The sequence below is a fragment of the Pinus tabuliformis genome, chromosome 6 (genome assembly GCF_031772625.1).
Source record: "Pinus tabuliformis cultivar Carrire ecotype Pingquan chromosome 6, CPIR1, whole genome shotgun sequence".
In the NCBI taxonomy this organism is placed as follows: Eukaryota; Viridiplantae; Streptophyta; class Pinopsida; order Pinales; family Pinaceae; genus Pinus; species Pinus tabuliformis.
This window is the reverse complement of record NC_142292.1, coordinates 826,872,437-826,891,562: the sequence shown is the minus strand read 5'-3', so window position 1 is coordinate 826,891,562 and position 19,126 is coordinate 826,872,437. Positions and strand designations below refer to the sequence as shown.

The following is a 19,126-nucleotide window of genomic DNA, read 5'->3' as shown; positions in this document are numbered from 1 at the left end:
CAAGTGACCCTCAAGCCTCCTCTTATACTTTTCTCGTTGACATATCAACGACCGAGATTAAGTCCCTAATCAATGACTAAGATTAGATATGGCTCGATCCATGTCTTTTGGACCATTCTAACACAGATTCATATTAATACACATTAATAATTTATTTTAAAAATATTAATTATTTTATTATCTCTTGATTTGTTTAGAATCTGCCCAAACCCTTTCGGGGTATTGGAGATCTCATGTGCCCCAACCTCTCCACCAAATTTTGTGGCTAGAGCACATCCGATGCTACCCCAAATCAACGTAATTGCTTAATGATAACATTAGAAGTGCTAAAAGAATATCCACATCATTAGAAGTAATTATTAGTTTTTCAAAAATTAGTGCTTGTATCATTTGCACTTGAAAAATCAACATGTATCAAAGCTTTGATGAAGGAAAGGACATTAAGATCACTGTTGAAGAGCTTTGGCAAAGGAAGTAGCATTGTAATCTACAATCTAATTGCTTATCTATAACCATGGGTTCCTCTGTGAAGTCAGAGAACAAGTTGGAAGGAACTACAAATTTCAGGGCTTGGAAGACAAGGATTGACCTCATTCAGTTTTCAGTTTCTTCATCACAGAATTTTTATTAAATTAGTAGTTGGTGTTGATTTGGGGTAGCATCTGATGTGCTCTAGCCACGAAAATTGGTGGAGAGGCTAAAGCACATGAGGTCTCCAATATCCAGAAATGGTTTGGGTAGAGTCTAAACAGTTTGGGAGATATTAAAATAATTAATATTTTTAATGGAGTCCTTGAGTCTAAAATTAGGGAAAATAAAATATTAATTTGTATTAATATAAAACTGTGTTAGAATGGTCCAAAAGTCATGGATCAAGCCAGATCTAATCTTAGCCGTTGATTAGGGATTTAATCTTGGCCGTTGATTTGTCAACGAGAAAAGTATAAGAGGGGCTTGAGGGTCACTTGGAGAACACACTGAGGGAGACCAGTCAGTTCAATTTCTGGAGTGGGGTTGGCTGAGAAATTGAACCAGTGGTCTGGTGAACAGTCAGGAGGCAGCAAGTTTGGAGCAGAGAGGCGGGATCAGCGACAGGAGACCAGCGCTGAGGCAGGAGAGGTAGACGCAGGGCTTTTCAGGCAGATGCAGAGGCAACAGAAGACTGCGCAGTCACTTGCTAGCCCTGCGTGAGTGACGCAGAAAGGCCCAGGGCTGACGCAGAGGGTTTGAGAGCCACGTAGAGGTCAGTCGGGCTGATGCAGAGGGTTTGAGAGCCACGTAGAGGTCAGTCGGGCTGACGCAGAGGGTTTGAGAGCCACGTAGAGGTCAGTCGGGCTGACGCTGGGATTGAGAGAAGTGCTGGAGAATTATTTCTCTCTGTGCGTAAGCCAGTTTGGCACCCTGTTGTACAAAAGAATTGCTGAATAATAAAATCCTCCGTTGCTGCACCAGTTTTCCCACATTGGGTTTTTCCGGGGACTGTTGTCCAAAATATCTGTATCAATGTGTTACTGCTTGTGCATATGTTTGTTTCTGTATTACAGTGTGATATCTGCAACAATATTTATTTTAATGTTTATTGAAGTAATTTCATAAATAACTTATTGTGGAATAAGTAGGAAAGATAAATCAGTTGTTGCAGTGATAGAATTTTCACATGGTATCAGAGGAAGTAATCAGAGACAGAAAGGGAAAATCAGTTATGGGTCAAGATCACGATGCAGAGGCATCCACGTCAAGGGACTCACATATTTTCAGAAGATTGCACAAGAGAAAGAGATTTCGATTTCTCTATGTTGGCTTCTAGGCTGGAAGACGAAGTGCCGTGTATGACTAGTGCTGCATCATCAAAAGTATTGTATATAGATAGTGGTGCTTCGTGGCATATGACAAGAATCAGGGAGTGTTCTCAGAATATCGAGAAGAGAAGATGAACTTTCAGATCACCATGGGGAACAAGGCAAAGTGTACTCCAGTAGGGAAGGGTACCATAGTTTTTCAAACAGAATCGAGAGAATGGTTTCGTGCTACAAATGTACTGCATGTACCAGGATTGGGGATGAACTTACTTTTTGTGTCTCAACTATAAGGCAAGGGCTATGATGTCTACTTCATCAAGGAGAAGGTATACGCCAAACACCCGAGTTGGAAAAAGAAAGTGCAGATCGGGATCAAAAGTAATCGGTTGTATAGATTGCAACCAGAATCACCAATGGCACTAATAGGCAGTCATGTAGACAAGGAATTGAACGAACTATGGCACAGAAGAGTGTGTCACTTGCACCATGGAGCTTTGAGAATTCTCAGGAGCACTGTAATAGGAGTTCTGGATTTGAGTATGGAACGAGATGATGTATGCAGGGGATGTGTTCTAGGAAAGTATGCCAAGGCAACATTTCCTAGGAGCAAACACAGGGCCAAGAGTGTACTAAGATTGATACACTCTGATATCTGCGGACCTATGTCCATCAAAGCTCTTAGTGATGCCGAGTATTTCCTTAACTTCATTGATGACCACTCAAGGAAAACTTGGATTTATTTTTTGAAAACCAAGGATGAGGTTTTCTGTCGATTCAAGGAGTTCAAGGCTCTAGTGGAGAATCTGATTGGTAAGAAAATAAAAGTTTTGTGCTCAGATAATAGTGGAGAATCTGTCGATAAGGACTTCACTGATTTTTGCGCTAAGGAGGGCATCAGAAGAAAGTGGACAACTCCATATAATTCAGAGCAGAATGGGGTAGCAGAAAGAAATAACATGACTATTGCAGAAGCAACTTAGGGCCATGATGTATGATCAGGATATGCCAAAATTCCTGTGGGCAGAAGCATGCAACACAACAGTCTATGTTCAGAATAGGACTCCTCATCGGGCAGTAAGCAAGATTACTCCAGAGAAAGTCTTCACAGGGAAGACACCTGAAGTTAGTCATTTCGGGATATTTGGGAGTTTAGCATATTGTCGCTTACTCGAAGAAAAGAGGAAGGAGTTGGATCAGACCGCGGAAAAGGGATATCTGGTAGGATATAGTGAGAACGCTAAGGCATACAAAATCTATCTTCCAGGGAGCAGGAAGGTAGTAGTATGACGATATGTAAATTTCATGGAGGACAGGGCTTTCAGAAGATCTCGCGAGATGCCTTTTGAGGAGCAGTCTAAAGAGGAGCCGTAGGAGCAGTCTAAAGAGGAGCCTCTTCAACCAACAAAAGTAGAGAATTCTTCCTTAGGACAGGAATACTCTCAAGATGAGGAGAAGGAGTGAACAAAAGCACCTGCTGGCAGAGGAAGAACTAGCAGGGAACTTCGTCAGATTTTGTGAGATGTAGAGGACTCCATCGGTGCCCTAAGAAACAATAATAGGGAGCGAAAAAAACGAGATAGATATCAGGCATTAGTAGCTCAGGATGGAGAGCCTGCCAGTTTCAAGGAGGTAGCTCAACATCAGGTTTGGCTAGATGCGATGGTAGAGGAATACAACTCCATAATGGTAAATGATGTCTGGGAGGTGGTGCCAAGACCTCAAGACATATCAGTGGTAGGTTCAAGATGGATCTACAAGATCAAATACGCTGCAAACGACAGTGTTGAGAAATACAAGGCCAGGTTTGTGGCTAAGGGGTATGCTCAAAAGGAAGGGATTGACTATGAGGAGACCTTCGCCCCGGTAGCCAGGTATACATCTATTAGGACTGTGATATCTCTTGCAGCCTAGATGGGATGGGAGATCCATCAGATGGATGTCAAAACGACATTTCTGAATGGGGTAATAGAAGAGGAGGTATACATTGAACAACCAGAGGGCTTTGAAACTCATGAGAAGAAGTCTCATGTATGCAGATTGAAGAAAGCCTTGTATGGGCTAAAACAAGCATCGAGAGCATGGTATGGTCGAATAGATGGCTACTTGCAGAAGATGGGGTTTGTCAAGAGTGACGCGGATCCGAATCTCTACTATCTGGTTGTAGAGAACGAGCCACTAATCTTAGTATTGTATGTGGATGATCTCTTTTTGACAGGATCATCCAGACTCATTGGTGACTGCAAGAAGGATCTAGTAACAGAATTCGATATGAAGAATTTGGAACGAATGCTCTACTTCCTAGGGTTGGTAGTTTGGCAGCAGAAGGGAGAAATCTTCCTTGGGCAAGGGAGGTATGCTACAAAAATCCTGAAAATATTTGGGATGGAGGACTGTAGACCTATGGCTATGCCATTGATCACCAACTGGAAGAAGATTGATGCATCAGAAGACAAGGATGTTGATCCCACCCTATAGAGGCAACTCATAGGGTCCTTGATGTATTTGGTCAATACCAGGCCAGACATTTGCTACTCTGTCAACACCCTCAGTCAATTTATGGTGGAACCGAAGAGGGCACACTGGGCATCAACCAAACATGTTCTCAGGTATTTACAGGGAATAGTAGATTATGGACTCTTGTACACCAAGAGTAAGGATATCAGATTGAGTGGATTTACTGATGCAGATTGGGCAGGAAGTTCAGTGGTTCGGAAAAGTACCTCTGGGTATTGTTTAAACATTGGATTAGGATGATCTCTTGGTGTAGTAGGAAACAAAAGTCTGTGTCTTTGAGCTCATCTGAGGCAGAATATATGGCGGCAAGCACAGCTTCGCGTGAGGCCATATGGCTTAGAAAATTGCTTGTGAACCTATTCGGAAGGAATATGGAGGCTACCGGATCATGTGTGATAATCAGAGTTGCGTCAAGCTCTCTGATAATCCAGTGTTTCATGATAGGTTGAAGCATATTGATAGCCAATGTCACTTTGTCAGGGACTGTGTCCAACAAGGAGCTGTACAGTTGAGCTACACTCCTACAGGAGAATAGTTGGTGGATATCTTCACCAAGGCCCTTGGAAGGACAAAATTTGACTACTTCAAGGAAAAGATGGGGATGGTAAAGAACTTGTTTCAGTAGCAGAAATGGAAGTGATAATTGCAAGGATGCAGAGGGAATTGCAGTGCGGATGCAGTGTTGGGAGAAAGGACCAGCAACAGCACGTATGCAGAGGAAGTTGTCGTATAGATGCAGTAGTGGTAGTAGCAGAGCCATGGGTAGCAGTACAGGATGCAACAATGTAGAGGATGTTGGGCAGGGAGGCTTAACATCAGCACAGGGACAGATGTCGGATGATCAGGTTGATACTCAGTAAGGAGTATTACTAGAGCACATTCCTTGCTAAGAGGGAGTGTTGATTTGGGGTAGCATCAGATGTGCTCTAGCCACGAAAATTGGTGGAGAGGCTAAACCACATGGGATCTCCAATACCCAGAAATGGTTTGGGCAGAGTCTAAGCAGTTTGGGAGATATTAAAATTATTAATATTTTTAATGGAGTCCCTAAGTCTAAACTTGGGGAAAATAAAATATTAATGTGTATTAATATAAAACTGTGTTAGAATGGTCCTAAAGTCATGGATCAAGCCAGATCTAATCTTAGCCATTGATTAGGGACTTAATCTCGACTGTTAATTTGTCAACGAGAAAAGTATAAGAGGAAGCTTGAGGGTCACTTGGAGAACACACTGAGGGAGACCAGTCAGTTCAATTTTTGGAGTAAGGTTAGCTGAGAAATTGAACTAGTGGTCTGGTGAGCAATCAGGAGGCAGCAAGTACAGAGCAGAGAAGCGGGATCAACCACTGGAGATTAGTGTTGAGGCAAGAGAGGCAGACGCAGGGCTTTCAGGCAGACGCAGAGGTAGCAGAAGACTGCGCAGTCACTTGCCGGGCTTGCGTGAGTGATGCAGAGGGGCCCAAGGCTGACGCAGAGGGTTTGAGAGCCACGTAGATGTCAACCGGGCTGACGCTGGGATTGAGAGAAGTGCTGGAGAATTATTTTTCTCTGTGGGTAAGCCAGTTTGGCACACTGTTGTACAAAAGAATTGCGGAATAATAAAATCCACCCTTGCTGCACCGGTTTTCCCACATTGGGTTTTTTCGGGGACTGTTGTCCAAAATATTTGTTTCAATGTGTTAATGCTTGTGCATATGTTTGTTTTTGTATTACGGTGTGATATCTGCAGCAGTATTTATTTTAATGTTTATTGAAGTAATTTCATAAATAACTTACTGTGGAATAAGTAGGAAAAATAAATCAGTTGCTGCAGTGATAGATTTTTCACAGTTGGGTATTAGAAAGCTAGCAAATGATTTGTAAAATGGTTACACTGACAACTATAAGTTGGTGTCTTGCATTGGGATCCATGCACATGCATTTGGGTGGCATCTATTTATTGCTATTCTAAGAGTTATTTATTTTTATGAGTCTTATTTTTCAATGGAAGTTTCCTTTCTTGTTCCCTTCCCATTTCTTGTAGTTTCCTATTAGTGAATTATTACTCTATGGAAATATCCTTATTTAACATGGAATCTTATATTTTGATGGAAGTTTCTTCTATTATCCTTCCCATTTACCTTTGCTTTTGGTTTTCTTGGCATTTCCTCATTAGTCTTCTATTTCCTATAGATGTCCCTTGCAATTCTTTTGCCGTCTTGGATTTTGGCCAATCTTGTTGCCAGAAGGTCCTTTCTTGCCTTTTGCTATTTCTCATCATGGATTCACGGGGACACACAATATTGTTTTCATTTACCAAAGACAAAATAGTTATCACAGTGAATTCTGACGACATTGTCATTGTTATTTGCAGGTTGACGATTCTTTGTTACGTTTTGTTAAAGGAAAAGGGTATATTGGCATCATTTCTTTTAGCTTTTGTACATTGTCTATAGTTTAATGTATCCTAGAAGTCTTTGGTGATTTGCATGGTCAAGTCTTGAAATCTTATATGATTGCCTCTCTTTTGGTTCAGAGGGAATGTACAGAAGAAAATAGAAGAGAAGACTGGTGTAAAACTTTGCTTTGTCTCGACTCCAAAGAAGACCACTACTGTTGGTATGTATAATTTGACGAGTTTGGTACTTATTTATGTATGCATGGAACATTCCTCTTAATAATGTTTCTTAATGCAATACTGTTTTTGTCTTCTTATGCTCAATAAGGAAAGCTTGACTTTTGATTATGCATCTTTGGAATTATTCTATAGTAATTGAAGATATCCCATATTGGTTAATGAAACATGCACTTATTTCTGCAATAGTAAAAACACTAGGCCTGGGATTTTGTGGAATTCATAATGGAGTTATCCCAATGGTATATTTGTCATATGGGCTGATTGGAAGTTATGAATTCAATCACAGAGCAGTAAAGTCATGGGTGAATGCAGCTCTTTTAGTGTACTGTGATATTGCTTCCCCAAGTAGTACATTTTTGTTTGGACACTTTTTGCATCATTCATTTTGATGTAGGAATTAGTCTAGAGGTTTCATTTGGTAGTTTTATTTTTTTTGGTTAAATATAAATACATCTTATATGAACGGAGAAATATTTTTAAAGCTTTGAGAATACGTTGAATTTATTTCTGCTTTAGTAGCATTGAGGAAGAGGATATAACACACCATTGTATGTACCCGTCAGCTTTCATCTTCATTTTCTTATGGTACTTGTCAACTAGAGGCTATTAGTCAACTATGGAATCATATTACTTTCTCAGGCACACCCTAAAATGTTGGGTTTTGTATTCTCAATGATCAGGGGAAATTCAGTTCCTTGCTTGCTCTTTGCTTTCATCTCTATATTTATGGTTGTAAGTCCTTAATAGAAGTTTTTCTTAGAAAGAAGAAATTCATCGATTCAAGTCAAGTTCAAGTATTCAAAAGATTTTGTTAATGTAAAGATTAATCGTATATGGTTGTTCTATTATGTTAATTTTAGATAACAATGGTATGTTCTATGCATAAGAACAATTTACTTCAATTTTTCTTATTAGCCCAATATTAATTTCCAGATTAGCAATCACATTAACATGACAGTAAATGCAGATAGAACATAAATAAAAATAGTAGAAGACAAGCCAAGACAAGAGGACACAAGATGTGGTTCATGCTAGAGACAAACCCCAATGTGGGGAATCCCTTTGATCGATTCTTTTTATTATTCTTCAAAAGTTCAGCACAGAGAAAGAGTACAATAAACAAAATTCACTTGCCCAATCACAGTCAAATCTGTCCAGTGAAACTGCAGTCAATAGGATGCCCTAATCAAAAAGTCGATGCTAGTCAAATAAGCAGAATTACATCTCCAAATCAGCTCAGTCAAACCCTCCAACAACAGTCCAAATCAACCCAAAAGTCCAGAAAATATCAGTCACTCGGTCAACGCAGAGTCAAACCTGCGGTCAACGCTTGCCAAACAAGTTAGATTGCCTCGATTTTTGTGCCTAGAAATGTGGCCTGCCCAAACATAATTTCTCCAAGGAAAAACGCAGTCAAACAATGTCAACTGCTGCCCAGTCAACGCTAGTCAACCCAGAAAACAGAAAATTACAAACTTGTCCTTCGCATGTGTGGAGGAGAGAGGCTGCCCAGAAATCTGTACACCCAATTAGATGAGGAGAGAGAGAGAAATGTGTGTGATGATTGATGTCCAAATGAGGTAGATGCTCCTTCTATTTATATGCAACGTTGAGGGTGAAGGGACGTGTCTTTTGGGCTTTTGAGCCTACATTAGATTGCTGGCCGACCTTGACAATTTGTCCATAGAAGAAATAAATTCATAATTGTTAAATTATGGTATGTTCTATGCTTAGAGAAATTTACTTCTTTTCTTCTTATTAACCACTGATTAGCAATCACATATACATTAAGTAAAGTGCTGATAGAACATTAAATGATTGAAGAAAACAAGCCAAGACAAGAGACAAGATGTGGCGGCTAGCCAGGGACAAACCCCAATGCGGGGAAACCCTTTGATCAAATCTTCTTTTATCTTCAATAGTTCAACAGAGAGAAATAGTACAAAATCAAAAGTCTGTAATTTTATATCAACGGCAACAAACCCAAATCAGCAAAGTCAAACTTAGTCAAACAAGATGAAATTGACCTCCAATATGCTTGGTCAATTTACCGGTCATCTAGTCGAACAGTTTGAAGAAGCAGCCCATAAACAACCCCAAAAACATAGTCAAATTGCTGTTCACTGAAGTCACCTTGCGGCCCCAAACTAGGGCAGTCAACGCTGGTCAAACCAGAGGTCATATTGCCTTGGTTTGCATGCCAAAATTTGCGGCCTGCCTAGGAGAGGCAGCCACACCAAAATCGTACTCCTGAATGGTCAACACTTGGTCAACGTAGGTCAAAGAGATGACCTGCAGCTTCTGCGTCTTCCTTGCCCTACTGCGTCCTCCTTCCCACGTGTGAGCTGCTCCTTCTGTAACCCAAAGCTATGGAGAGAGAGAGAAGAATGAGTGAGATGACTTATTTGATTTGCTGGGCATGTGTGCCACAGATTTCGCTGTTGGTCAACCTTGACAATTTGTCAAGTAAATACAAATAAATTCGTATCTCCATAAATACTTGTCGGAATCGAATGATCTTTAGATCAATCCTACACCTCTCGACAAGAGGAATCTAGGAAAAATATCAGCTACCATAAATAAGATGACCCACATGGAGTTTGGCCCTAGTAGCCAATTTTAACTATAATTCCATTTATACATGTCAGAATGAGATGATCTTGAGCTCAATCCTACACTTCTCGGAAAGAGGAATCCAATAAAAATATCAGCTGCATCATATGAGCTTTCCAAGGTGGAATTTGGCCCTAGTTGCCAAATTTAACACTCCCTTTCAACTAGGGAGAAATCACCTGCCAAACCATCTGACAATTTGTACAATCTCTGACATCCCTGCTCTGTTCTGCTCTATTTCGTTGAACCATGAAGAAATAATGAAGAAAAAATGATCGAGAATTTGTCATACCATTCTCCACTAACCCAAAATCAGTCTCCAATAACCGAGAGTGTATCATACTGCTCTCTACTGACCCGAAATCAGTTTCCATTGATCCCAAATCAATATCAAACATCCTAGCATAGGGAGTGTGGTAGTACACGATGCGTCCATCGGTAGTACTATGGTCCCTATCCGCATTTCCCTACTCATTGGCCAGATGAGAGGTACTTCCCATGAGTCCCAGACTGCATGGGTAGGATGTATCGACAAGAGAAGGTGAACTACTCATCCTGCTTATATGCCATAGGAGAAGGTGAACCACTCATCCTATGGATATCTCAACCATCATGGGGTATCATAGGGGTGTTAGTTTTTGGTAGCATCAGAAGTGCTCTAGCCTTGAAAATTGGTGGAGAGGCTAAGGCACATGAGTTCTAAAGAACCTAGAAATTGTTTGGTGAAATTCCACCCGGATTATATTGTATTAAAATAATTAATATTTTTAATGGAGTTCCTAAGTCTAAACTTAGGGAAATTAAAATATTAATGGGTATTAATCAAAATATGGGTGAGAATGATCTAGAAGGTAGATCAAGTCATGTTTTAATGTTAGCTGTTGATTAGAGACTTAATCTCGGCCGTTGAAGACTCAACAGGAAAAGTATAAGATGGAGTCTTGGGGTTCACTTGAAGACATACAGGGAGTTGATCAATTAGTTCGATTTTCCTAGGGCAGGGTTTGATAAGGAATTTGAACTAGTGATAAAGCAGAGAGGATTAGAGGTAGCACTAGAAGGAAGTGATTTCTAGTTCCAGTGAATACGCAGAGCAGGATAACAGAGCCAACACTGGTCCAAGAATGGACAGCGCAGCAGCTGAAGGAGATTGATGCAACGGGTTAGAGCAGAATCTGGAGGTGGTTGACGCAAAAGTGTTGGGGATGAACAGAGTTTAGTTCCAGGAATCACAGTAGTTGATTGGCAGGAGAAATCTCGATTTCTCAGCAGCAAAAGCAACAACAGTCCAAGTTGACGCAGTCAGAGGGAGCCTCCATGCAGAAATCACGCAAAGCTTGTGTAGGCTCACGCAGGGACTGTGCAGTGGGCTGGGGACAGAGCTAAATCTCCAGAATCAATGTGAGAGAATTCTCAGTTGTCTTCTTTGAGTGAATTGCCTTTTTTCTCTAGGGCATCCAAATTGTATTAAGATATTTACTGCCATTAATAAGAATCCTCAGATCTACTGCACTGGTTTTCCCACATTGGGATTTTCCGGGGAAGATTGTCCAAAAACAAGTGTGTCAATGTGATTGTTCATATGATGATGGTTCTCTTGCCTTTGAATTTTCAGTTCCTAATTTGTGAAGTCTGCAATTAAATTTATTTTGATATTTGCTGAAGCATTGGTGAATAACTTCTTATAAATAAGTAGGAGAAATAAATCAGTTATTGCAGCAAATTTTCACATGGTATCAGAGCAAGGTTCAGGCAAGATGGAAGCAAAGAAAAAGGACATGGTGAACAATAGGGATCATAGTATTTCCGAATTAGCTTCCAGGTTGGAAGAGGAGTTTGCTTGCTTATCAAGTTCTGCATCAGTCGAGGATTCGTACATTGATAGCGGGGCATCAACTCATATGACTGGAGAACGAGAATATTTCTTGAGCTATCAGGAGGAACAAATGAACTTCCAAATCACAATGGGTAACAGGATGAAATGCATCCAGTAGGAAAAGGAACCGTTATATTCCATACAGCAGCAGGAGATAGTCTTCGGGCCACGAATGTACTACATGTGCTAGGTATGGGAATGAATTTGTTTTCTGTCTCTTGCCTAGATTGGAACTCGAAGCAACAAATTATATAGGTTGCAACTTGAGTCTTCTATGGCATTGATAAGCAGTAATGTCGATGGAGAAAAAGAATTAAACGAGCTATAGCATAGGAGGATGAGACACTTACATCATGGGGCGTTACAGATGCTTAAGGAAATTGTTACGGGGGTTCCAGTGCTTACTACCAAGCATGATGATACATGCAAAGGTTGCGTGCTAGGCAAGTACGCCAAAGCAACATATTCTAGAAGCAACAAAAGAGCTAAGAGTGTATTGGGGTTAATACACAGACATTTGCGGTCCGATGTCTAGAAGGGCCATCAATGGTGCTGAGTATTTTGTGACCTTCATAGATGACCATTCCAAGGAAAGTTGGATCTATTTTTTGAGAACCAAGGATGAGGTCTTTGATCGGTTTAAAGAGTTTAAGGCTCTAGTGGAAAACGTGACAGGAAAGAAGATCAAGATATTGCGCTCAGACAATGGTGGAGAATACACGGATAAGAACTTCACTGATTTTTGTGCAAGAGAAGGGATCCAAAGAGAATGGACAATATCCTATAATCCAGAACAGAATGGAGTTGTAGAAAGGAAGAACTTAACTATTGTTTGGGCAACAAAGGCGATGTTATATGGTTAGAATCTACCCAAGTTTTTATGGGTAGAAGCATGCAACACGACTATACACATTCAAAACAAGACTCCTCGCAGGGCTTTAGGAAAGAAGATGTTAGAGGTAGTTTTCATGGGACAAAAGCCAGAAGTAAGTCACCTTAGGATATTCAGAAGTGTAGCTTATTGCCATATTCCAGAAGAGAAGCAGAGTAAGTTAGAGCAGACTGCCAACGTTGGGTATCTAGTAGGTTACAACAAGACTTCAAAGGCGTATCAGATCTACATTCTGAGCAGTAGGAAGATTGTAGTAAGGCGGGATGCAATGTTCATGGAAGATAGAGCCTTCAAGAAATCTCGTGAGATGCCGTTTGAAGAACAAGATGAGGATGCTCCTCTAGTCTAGCAACAGGGATCAGATCTGGCAGGAAGACAAGTGTCTGGTTCAAGCACGGTAACCAGTACTAGCATCTCCTCAAGAGAAGAGGAGCCAGGAGTGTCACAACAGGTACAACAACAGGAAGAGGAACAGATGGAACCTCCCACCACTAGTGGAAGAACTAGCTGAGAAGTATGACAGACTCTGAGGGATGCAGAGGAATTTATTGGAGCTCCTAGAGCCGAGAAAAGGCAGCGTAGGCAACCAGATAGGTACCAAGCATTGGTAGCTCAGGTCGAAGAACTCTCTAGTTTTCAAGAAGCCGTACAACACTAGGTATGGGTGGATGCTATGGTAGAAGAGTACAATTCTATCATGATAAATGATGTCTGGGAAATTGTACCAAGAACATAAAACAGATCAATTGTAGGTTCGAGATGGATCTACACGATCAAGTTATGCTGCAGATGGCAGCATAGACAAGTACAAGGCTAGGTTTGTCACAAAAGGATATGCACAAAGGGAAGAAATAAACTATGAGGAAACCTTTGCCCCAGTAGCTCGGTATACCTCTATCAGATCCATTATATTCCTTGCAGCTCAGATGGGATGGGAGATTCACCAAATGGATGTCAAGACACCATTCTTGAATGGGGTGATAGAAGAAGACGTATATATTGAACAACCAGAAGGTTTCGAAACACATGAATAGAAAACTCATGTGTGTAGGTTGAAGAAAGCCTTGTATGGGCTAAAACAAGCACCTAGAGCTTAGTATGGTCGAATTGACAACTACTTACAACAATTGGGATTCATCAAGAGCGATGTCGATTCCAATATTTATTATCTGCTGGTAGAAGGTGAGCTGTTAATTCTGGTATTGTATGTAGATGATCTATTTTTGACAGGATCATGCAGACTCATAGAGGATTGTAAGAAGAACCTGGAAATTGAGTTTGATATGAAGGATTTGGGGCTAATGCACTGCTTTCTAGGATTTGAAGTTTGGCAGCAGGGTGGTGAGATCTTCCTTGGCCATGGAAGATATGCATTAGAAATTCTAAAAAGATTCAGAATGCAGGATTGTCGACCTGTGGCTACGCATATGATTACCTATTGGAAGAAAATAGATGCTTCGGGAGACAAGGAAGTGGACCCCACCTTATACAGACAACTCATTGGGTCACTTATGTATCTGGTCAACACCAGGGCAAACTTGTGTTCTGCTGTCAACACCCTTAGTTAGTTCATGGTGGAACCAAAAAGGGCATACTGTGCAGCAGCAAAGCACATTCTCAGATATGTGCAGGGAACAATCAATTTTGGATTAAGGTACACCAAGGGAAATGATATCGAATTGAGTGGATTCATTGATGAAGATTGGGTAGGAAGTTCAGTAGACAGGAAAAGTACAACTGGGTATTGCTTGGGTATTGGATCTGGGATGACCTCTTGGTGCAGTAAGAAGCAGAAGTTTGTAGCTCTGAGCTCTGCTAAAGTTGAGTACATGGCAGCTAGCAAAGCAACATGTGAAGCTATATGGCTTAGGAAATTGCTTGTAAATCTATTCAGAAGAAGGATGAAAGTGACAAGGATCTTCTGTGACAACCAGAGTTGTATCAAGCTCTCTGAAAATCTAGCCTTTCATGATGCTCCAACCACATCGATATTCGGTGTCACTTTATCAGAGACGATGTTGAACGTGGACCAGTACAGTGGGAGTACACTCCCATAGGAAATCAGGTGGCAGACATACTCACCAAGGTTTTAGGAAGAGCAAAGTTTGTTCAATTTCGGGAACAGATGGGTATGTTGGAAAATCCCTTTCAATAGAGTGATACAGCATTTGAGAGGGAGTTGTAGTACAAATCCAGCAGTGGAAGTGGTAGTGTCATGGGCAGTGGTACAGTAACAACAACAACACAGTGTTGATGGCAACAATAGTGCAGAAAGGAGGTGCTTCAGAAACAGAGCAGCATGTAGGTGGACATTGTTGCTAGAGCACTTTCCTCGCTAAGAGGAAGTGTTAGTTTTTGGTAGCATCGAAAGTGATTTAGCTTTGAAGATTGGTGGAGAGGCTAAGGCACATGAGTTCTAAAGAACCCAGAAACCGTTTGGTGAAATTCTACCAGGATTGTATTTTATTAAAATAATTAATATTTTTAGGGAAATTAAAATATTAATCGGTATTAATCAAAATATTGGTGAGAATGATCTAGAAGGCGGATCAAGTCATGTTTTAATCTTAGCCATTGATTAGAGACTTAATCTCGGCCATTGAATGTTAGGATATTCCGACACATAGGAAATAGTTAAGTATAACTTGGTCTAGTGTAGAGTTAGGTAAAATGTGTTTCTTTACTATGTACATTTGTAACTTACATTTCGACGGTTCATTCTGTCCTCGGTATTACCGAAACTTGATCCATGGCTTAACACCCGATTGGTCCATGATCTCTATTTAAAGAGCATGGAGGGTCATTTGTAGGGTGACCGTTCATGAGAGAAGCTTATGTAAATTTTCTTTTTTTTTTATTAATAAATTGCCTGAAGTGGCCGCGTTAGCTCAGGCCGTGGACTGTTTCCCTCTTTGGGGGTTTTAACCACGTCAAGAATACTGGTGTATTGATTTGTGAGCTGTTTGTGAGCGGTGTCTTTTGGTGTTCTATATGAGGAACTTACATTGTAAATTCATACATGTTATCAGAGCTATTTGAGGGCCGCATTTGTTGGTGATCCAAATTGGAAGCCGGTACAATTGCATCCGACTGTCGTTTCCTAGATCTACTGTTTCTGACTGCTTTCGGGCCGAGAGGACTTCTCTATTGTGTTAGGAGCATCTGTTCTAGTGAGGAACCCCTTTTGTTTCACGCGAAAAGGTTTTTGGTAGCCCTAACTACGTCATTTTTAAGATCTGGAGGTATACAGTCTTTATTTGCAGTTTTACTTATTTATCTCTTTGTTTATTTCGGTTTATTTAGCTCTCTACTTTTTTATTACCAGATCTATACTTTTCATTTCTGTGTATGCTCTTTGCCCTGCGACTCTGTGTGATCTGGGCAAATCAGAAAGAAAAAGGAAGGATTTTTCTCATGTGTATGCTCTTTTCCGCAGGATCCTTAGTGTGATCTCAAAAAATCATAAGCATTGAGGAAAATATTTAGGTTTTGGCGAAAGCTAACTTCAAGTCATAAGGTTTGGTTTTTTTTTGTATCTCTGTGTTAGGTTGTGTGGTTTTTTGTTTTGTAGGCAAAAAGAGTTTTTTCAAGTAAGCACGCACCACAAAGTTTCAGTGACAAAAAAAAAACCCCTTCCTCTTTTCCAAAAATTACTAACCTTTTAAACTAGCTCACTTGGTCCAAAGTTACTTTATGAGAATAGAGGTCTTGGGTTCAAGTCGTTCTTTTTGTTGAGTTACTTTTTCCAAAAACACATGTACTTATATTTTAAAGTTATTTTATGTAAAAATGTTCTCACCCGTTATAAAAAGTGAGCCACTTATAATTCTAAAGGCTCTTTATCTTTTATTTAAGTTACAATTTAGTGAGTAGCCCATAAAGTACTATTGTAAAAGTGCCTTTCACTTATTTATAAAAGTGGGTCACATAATTTTTTTTTAAAGTGAGCTAATTAGATTAAGTTTGGAAGTGGGGGGGATTTTTTTTTAAATATAACATTACCATTCACTTTGCACATTCACGCACTTCGTCGGCATTTTCAACAAGTTTTCTTCAAAAAGCCATAACTTCTTTATCTGGAAGCTGTTTTTTTTTGAATCAGCCTAATTTTTCGAGATCTTTCCTTTGGAACACTTAGTTTCAGCTTCTACAGCGTCAGTTTTTGTTAAAATGGAAAGTCCATGTCAAATTATTCTTGACAGCACCAACTACTTCCAATAGTGGTCCTACATTTTGGATTTACTTAGAAGTAAAGGTCTTTACAAAATAGCCTCAGACCAAGAAATTAAACCTAAAAATGAAGATAAGGTAGCCTGCCAAATGGGAAAATAGGCAAGATTAAGCACGTGGGTTGATAGGGATGTTTATTTCTCCAGACCTTAGATTCCATATTGCAGAACTTAATACTCCTAATGAAGCAATGAAACAACTCACTAAAGTTTTTGGAATTAAAAATGAAATTAGAGCCCATCAACTCGAAAATGAGTTGTTTACGTCGGACCCCAATAATTTTTCTTCCATTGAAGATTTTTTGTCCAAGTTTATGACCCTTAGACTTCTCTTGAAAGGTGTTAAGGTTAAGAAAGAAGATAGTAGCCTTATCTATTCCATTCTTATTAAGTTGGGACCAACTTACTCTGTGTTTGTTTCCACCTTCCATTCTACTAGAGAAGTGTTTATCTCTCAAGGACAAGATTACAAGTCCCCTTATTTTGATGCCTTTTGTCATTCTTTAATAAGAGAACAAGAAAAACTCTTACATCTTGGTCTTCTTAATCTTGGAAACTCTTCTAAGAAAGCCTTAGCCGTCCAACAACAACCAAATTCAAAGAATCCTAAGAAGTAGTATCCTAAAAAGAATGGTCCAAAACCAAACAAGGGTCCTAAGCAATTTCAGTCTCAAAATGAAAAATCATTTCAACAAAATGATAAGGCAAATAAAAATAAAGGGAAGAAGACTAATAGACATTGCAACTTTTGTAATCGAGATGGCCACTTAGAATCTAAATGCTTTAAGAAGATGGAAGCCTTGGAAGCAACAATGAAGAAGCATAACATCCATTTGGAGCACTCTTCAACTTCAACTTCATCTTCAGGAATTGCACTTTTTGCATGTGGTTGTCAATCATCTCGATCTGGTTATGCACTAAATGTATCTTCTTCTTCTCATTTTCATGAGTGGTTCATTGATTCTGGAGCTTCTTATCACATGGTAAAAAACAAAGCTATGCTTTCTTCTTTAAATGATTGTCACACCAAAAATATATATGTTGGTGATAATAGATCTCTTAGTGTTGTAGGGATTGGAACTATTCATCTAGACAATGGTCAATTTAATGATGTATTATGTGTTCCAACCTTATCCTGCAACCTTCTATCTGTATATTAGATAACTCATTCAGGTGAAGGTAAAATCGTTGAATTTTCACCTCACGATGTTGTAATTAAGGACCTAAGAGATCCTATACACATTTTAGCTACTGGCGTTGCTGATGATTCTACAAGGTCGTTTAAGTCTAACAACTTTGGGCCATCAACTCTTCCCTCGGTATTTGTTACTCATAATGATGAAGTGAGCAAAATTTGGCATGAGCGATTTGGTCACTTAAACTATCGCTTCCTTCAAAATCTATGTAAAGAAAATATGGTGACAGGTCTCCCTATGGTATCTTGCAGAGATGGTGTTTGTTCCGGATGTGTACTTGGAAAACTTCATTGGGATAGTTTTGAAAAACGTGCCTCTTGGCACACTTTAGCCCCTTTACAGCTTGTGCATAATGATTTATGTGGTCCACTTCCAGTTGTTTCATTCTCTGGCTACAAGTATTTCTTAACTTTCATTGATGATTTCTCCAAACGCACTTGGGTATACTTCTTAAAACTAAATAGTGAAGTCTTTAACATGTTCTTGGCCTTTAAGGCCTTTGTTGAGAAACAATCTGGACATCAAATTCTTAAGCTAAGATCTGATAATGGTGGAGAATATGTTAACAACAAATTCATCAACTTTTGCATTGAGCATGGAATTCAATTGCAACATACTGTTCCATATACTCAACAAAAAAATGGTGTAGCTGAAAGGAAGAATCACACCTTAAAGGAAATGGCTAATTGTATGCTTCAATCTAAAGGACTCAGTCTTAATTTTTGGGCAAAAGCAATTAATTGTGCAAACTACATAGTAAATGACACTCCTACTAAGATTTTACAGAATATCACTCCAGAAGAAGCATGGAGCTCAATTAAACTAGTTGTAAGTCACTTTCGTGTTTTCGGAAGTGAAGCATGGGCCCATATTCCAGATGAGAAACATAAAGCTTCAGAACCTAAGAGTGAAAAATGTATTTTTGTTGTATATTCTGAAGATGTTAGAGGGACTTATTCCACTTAAGTCCAAAAATGTTATCATTAGAAGAGATGTAAAGTTTTTGGAAAATATATCGGCCTATGAGCCTAGTTCGGCGGATGTGCCACCTCTCTCTATCCCTTCTACTTTTGAAAATATTTCTTCTTCAAATGATGACAATCCTCCCCCACCTTCTCAGGATCCTCCCTCAGCTCCTCAACTTCCAAAATGGGTCCGTGCTACTCGGGATGTAGCAGGTGCTCTTGCAGGTGATCCTATAGATCAACGACGTACACGTTCTCAGTTCGATAGAGCGTCTTCTTTACTGGCTCAAGCTTCAACGAATTATGATCATGACACCTTTGCAGAAGCCTCAGGCCATCCAGATTGGGATGCAACTATGAATGAAGAATATCGTTCATTATTGGCAAATGATACATAGGATCTTGTTCCTCTTCCAAAGTGACG

At 39.8% G+C, this 19,126-nt stretch overlaps 1 protein-coding gene across 6 annotated transcripts in view; it reads left to right on the top strand.

Moving 5' to 3' along the window:
* LOC149261385 (uncharacterized) overlaps nucleotides 1-19,126 on the top strand; it is a 291,611-nt gene that overhangs the window by 83,271 nt on the left and 189,214 nt on the right. For all 6 annotated transcript variants that reach the window (XM_089422115.1, XM_089422123.1, XM_089422117.1 and 3 more), the window contains 2 exons: nucleotides 6,668-6,705; nucleotides 6,830-6,912. In XM_089422115.1, coding sequence (XP_089278241.1) covers nucleotides 6,668-6,705; nucleotides 6,830-6,912 — 121 coding nt within the window. The remainder of the gene's footprint in view (nucleotides 1-6,667; nucleotides 6,706-6,829; nucleotides 6,913-19,126) is intronic.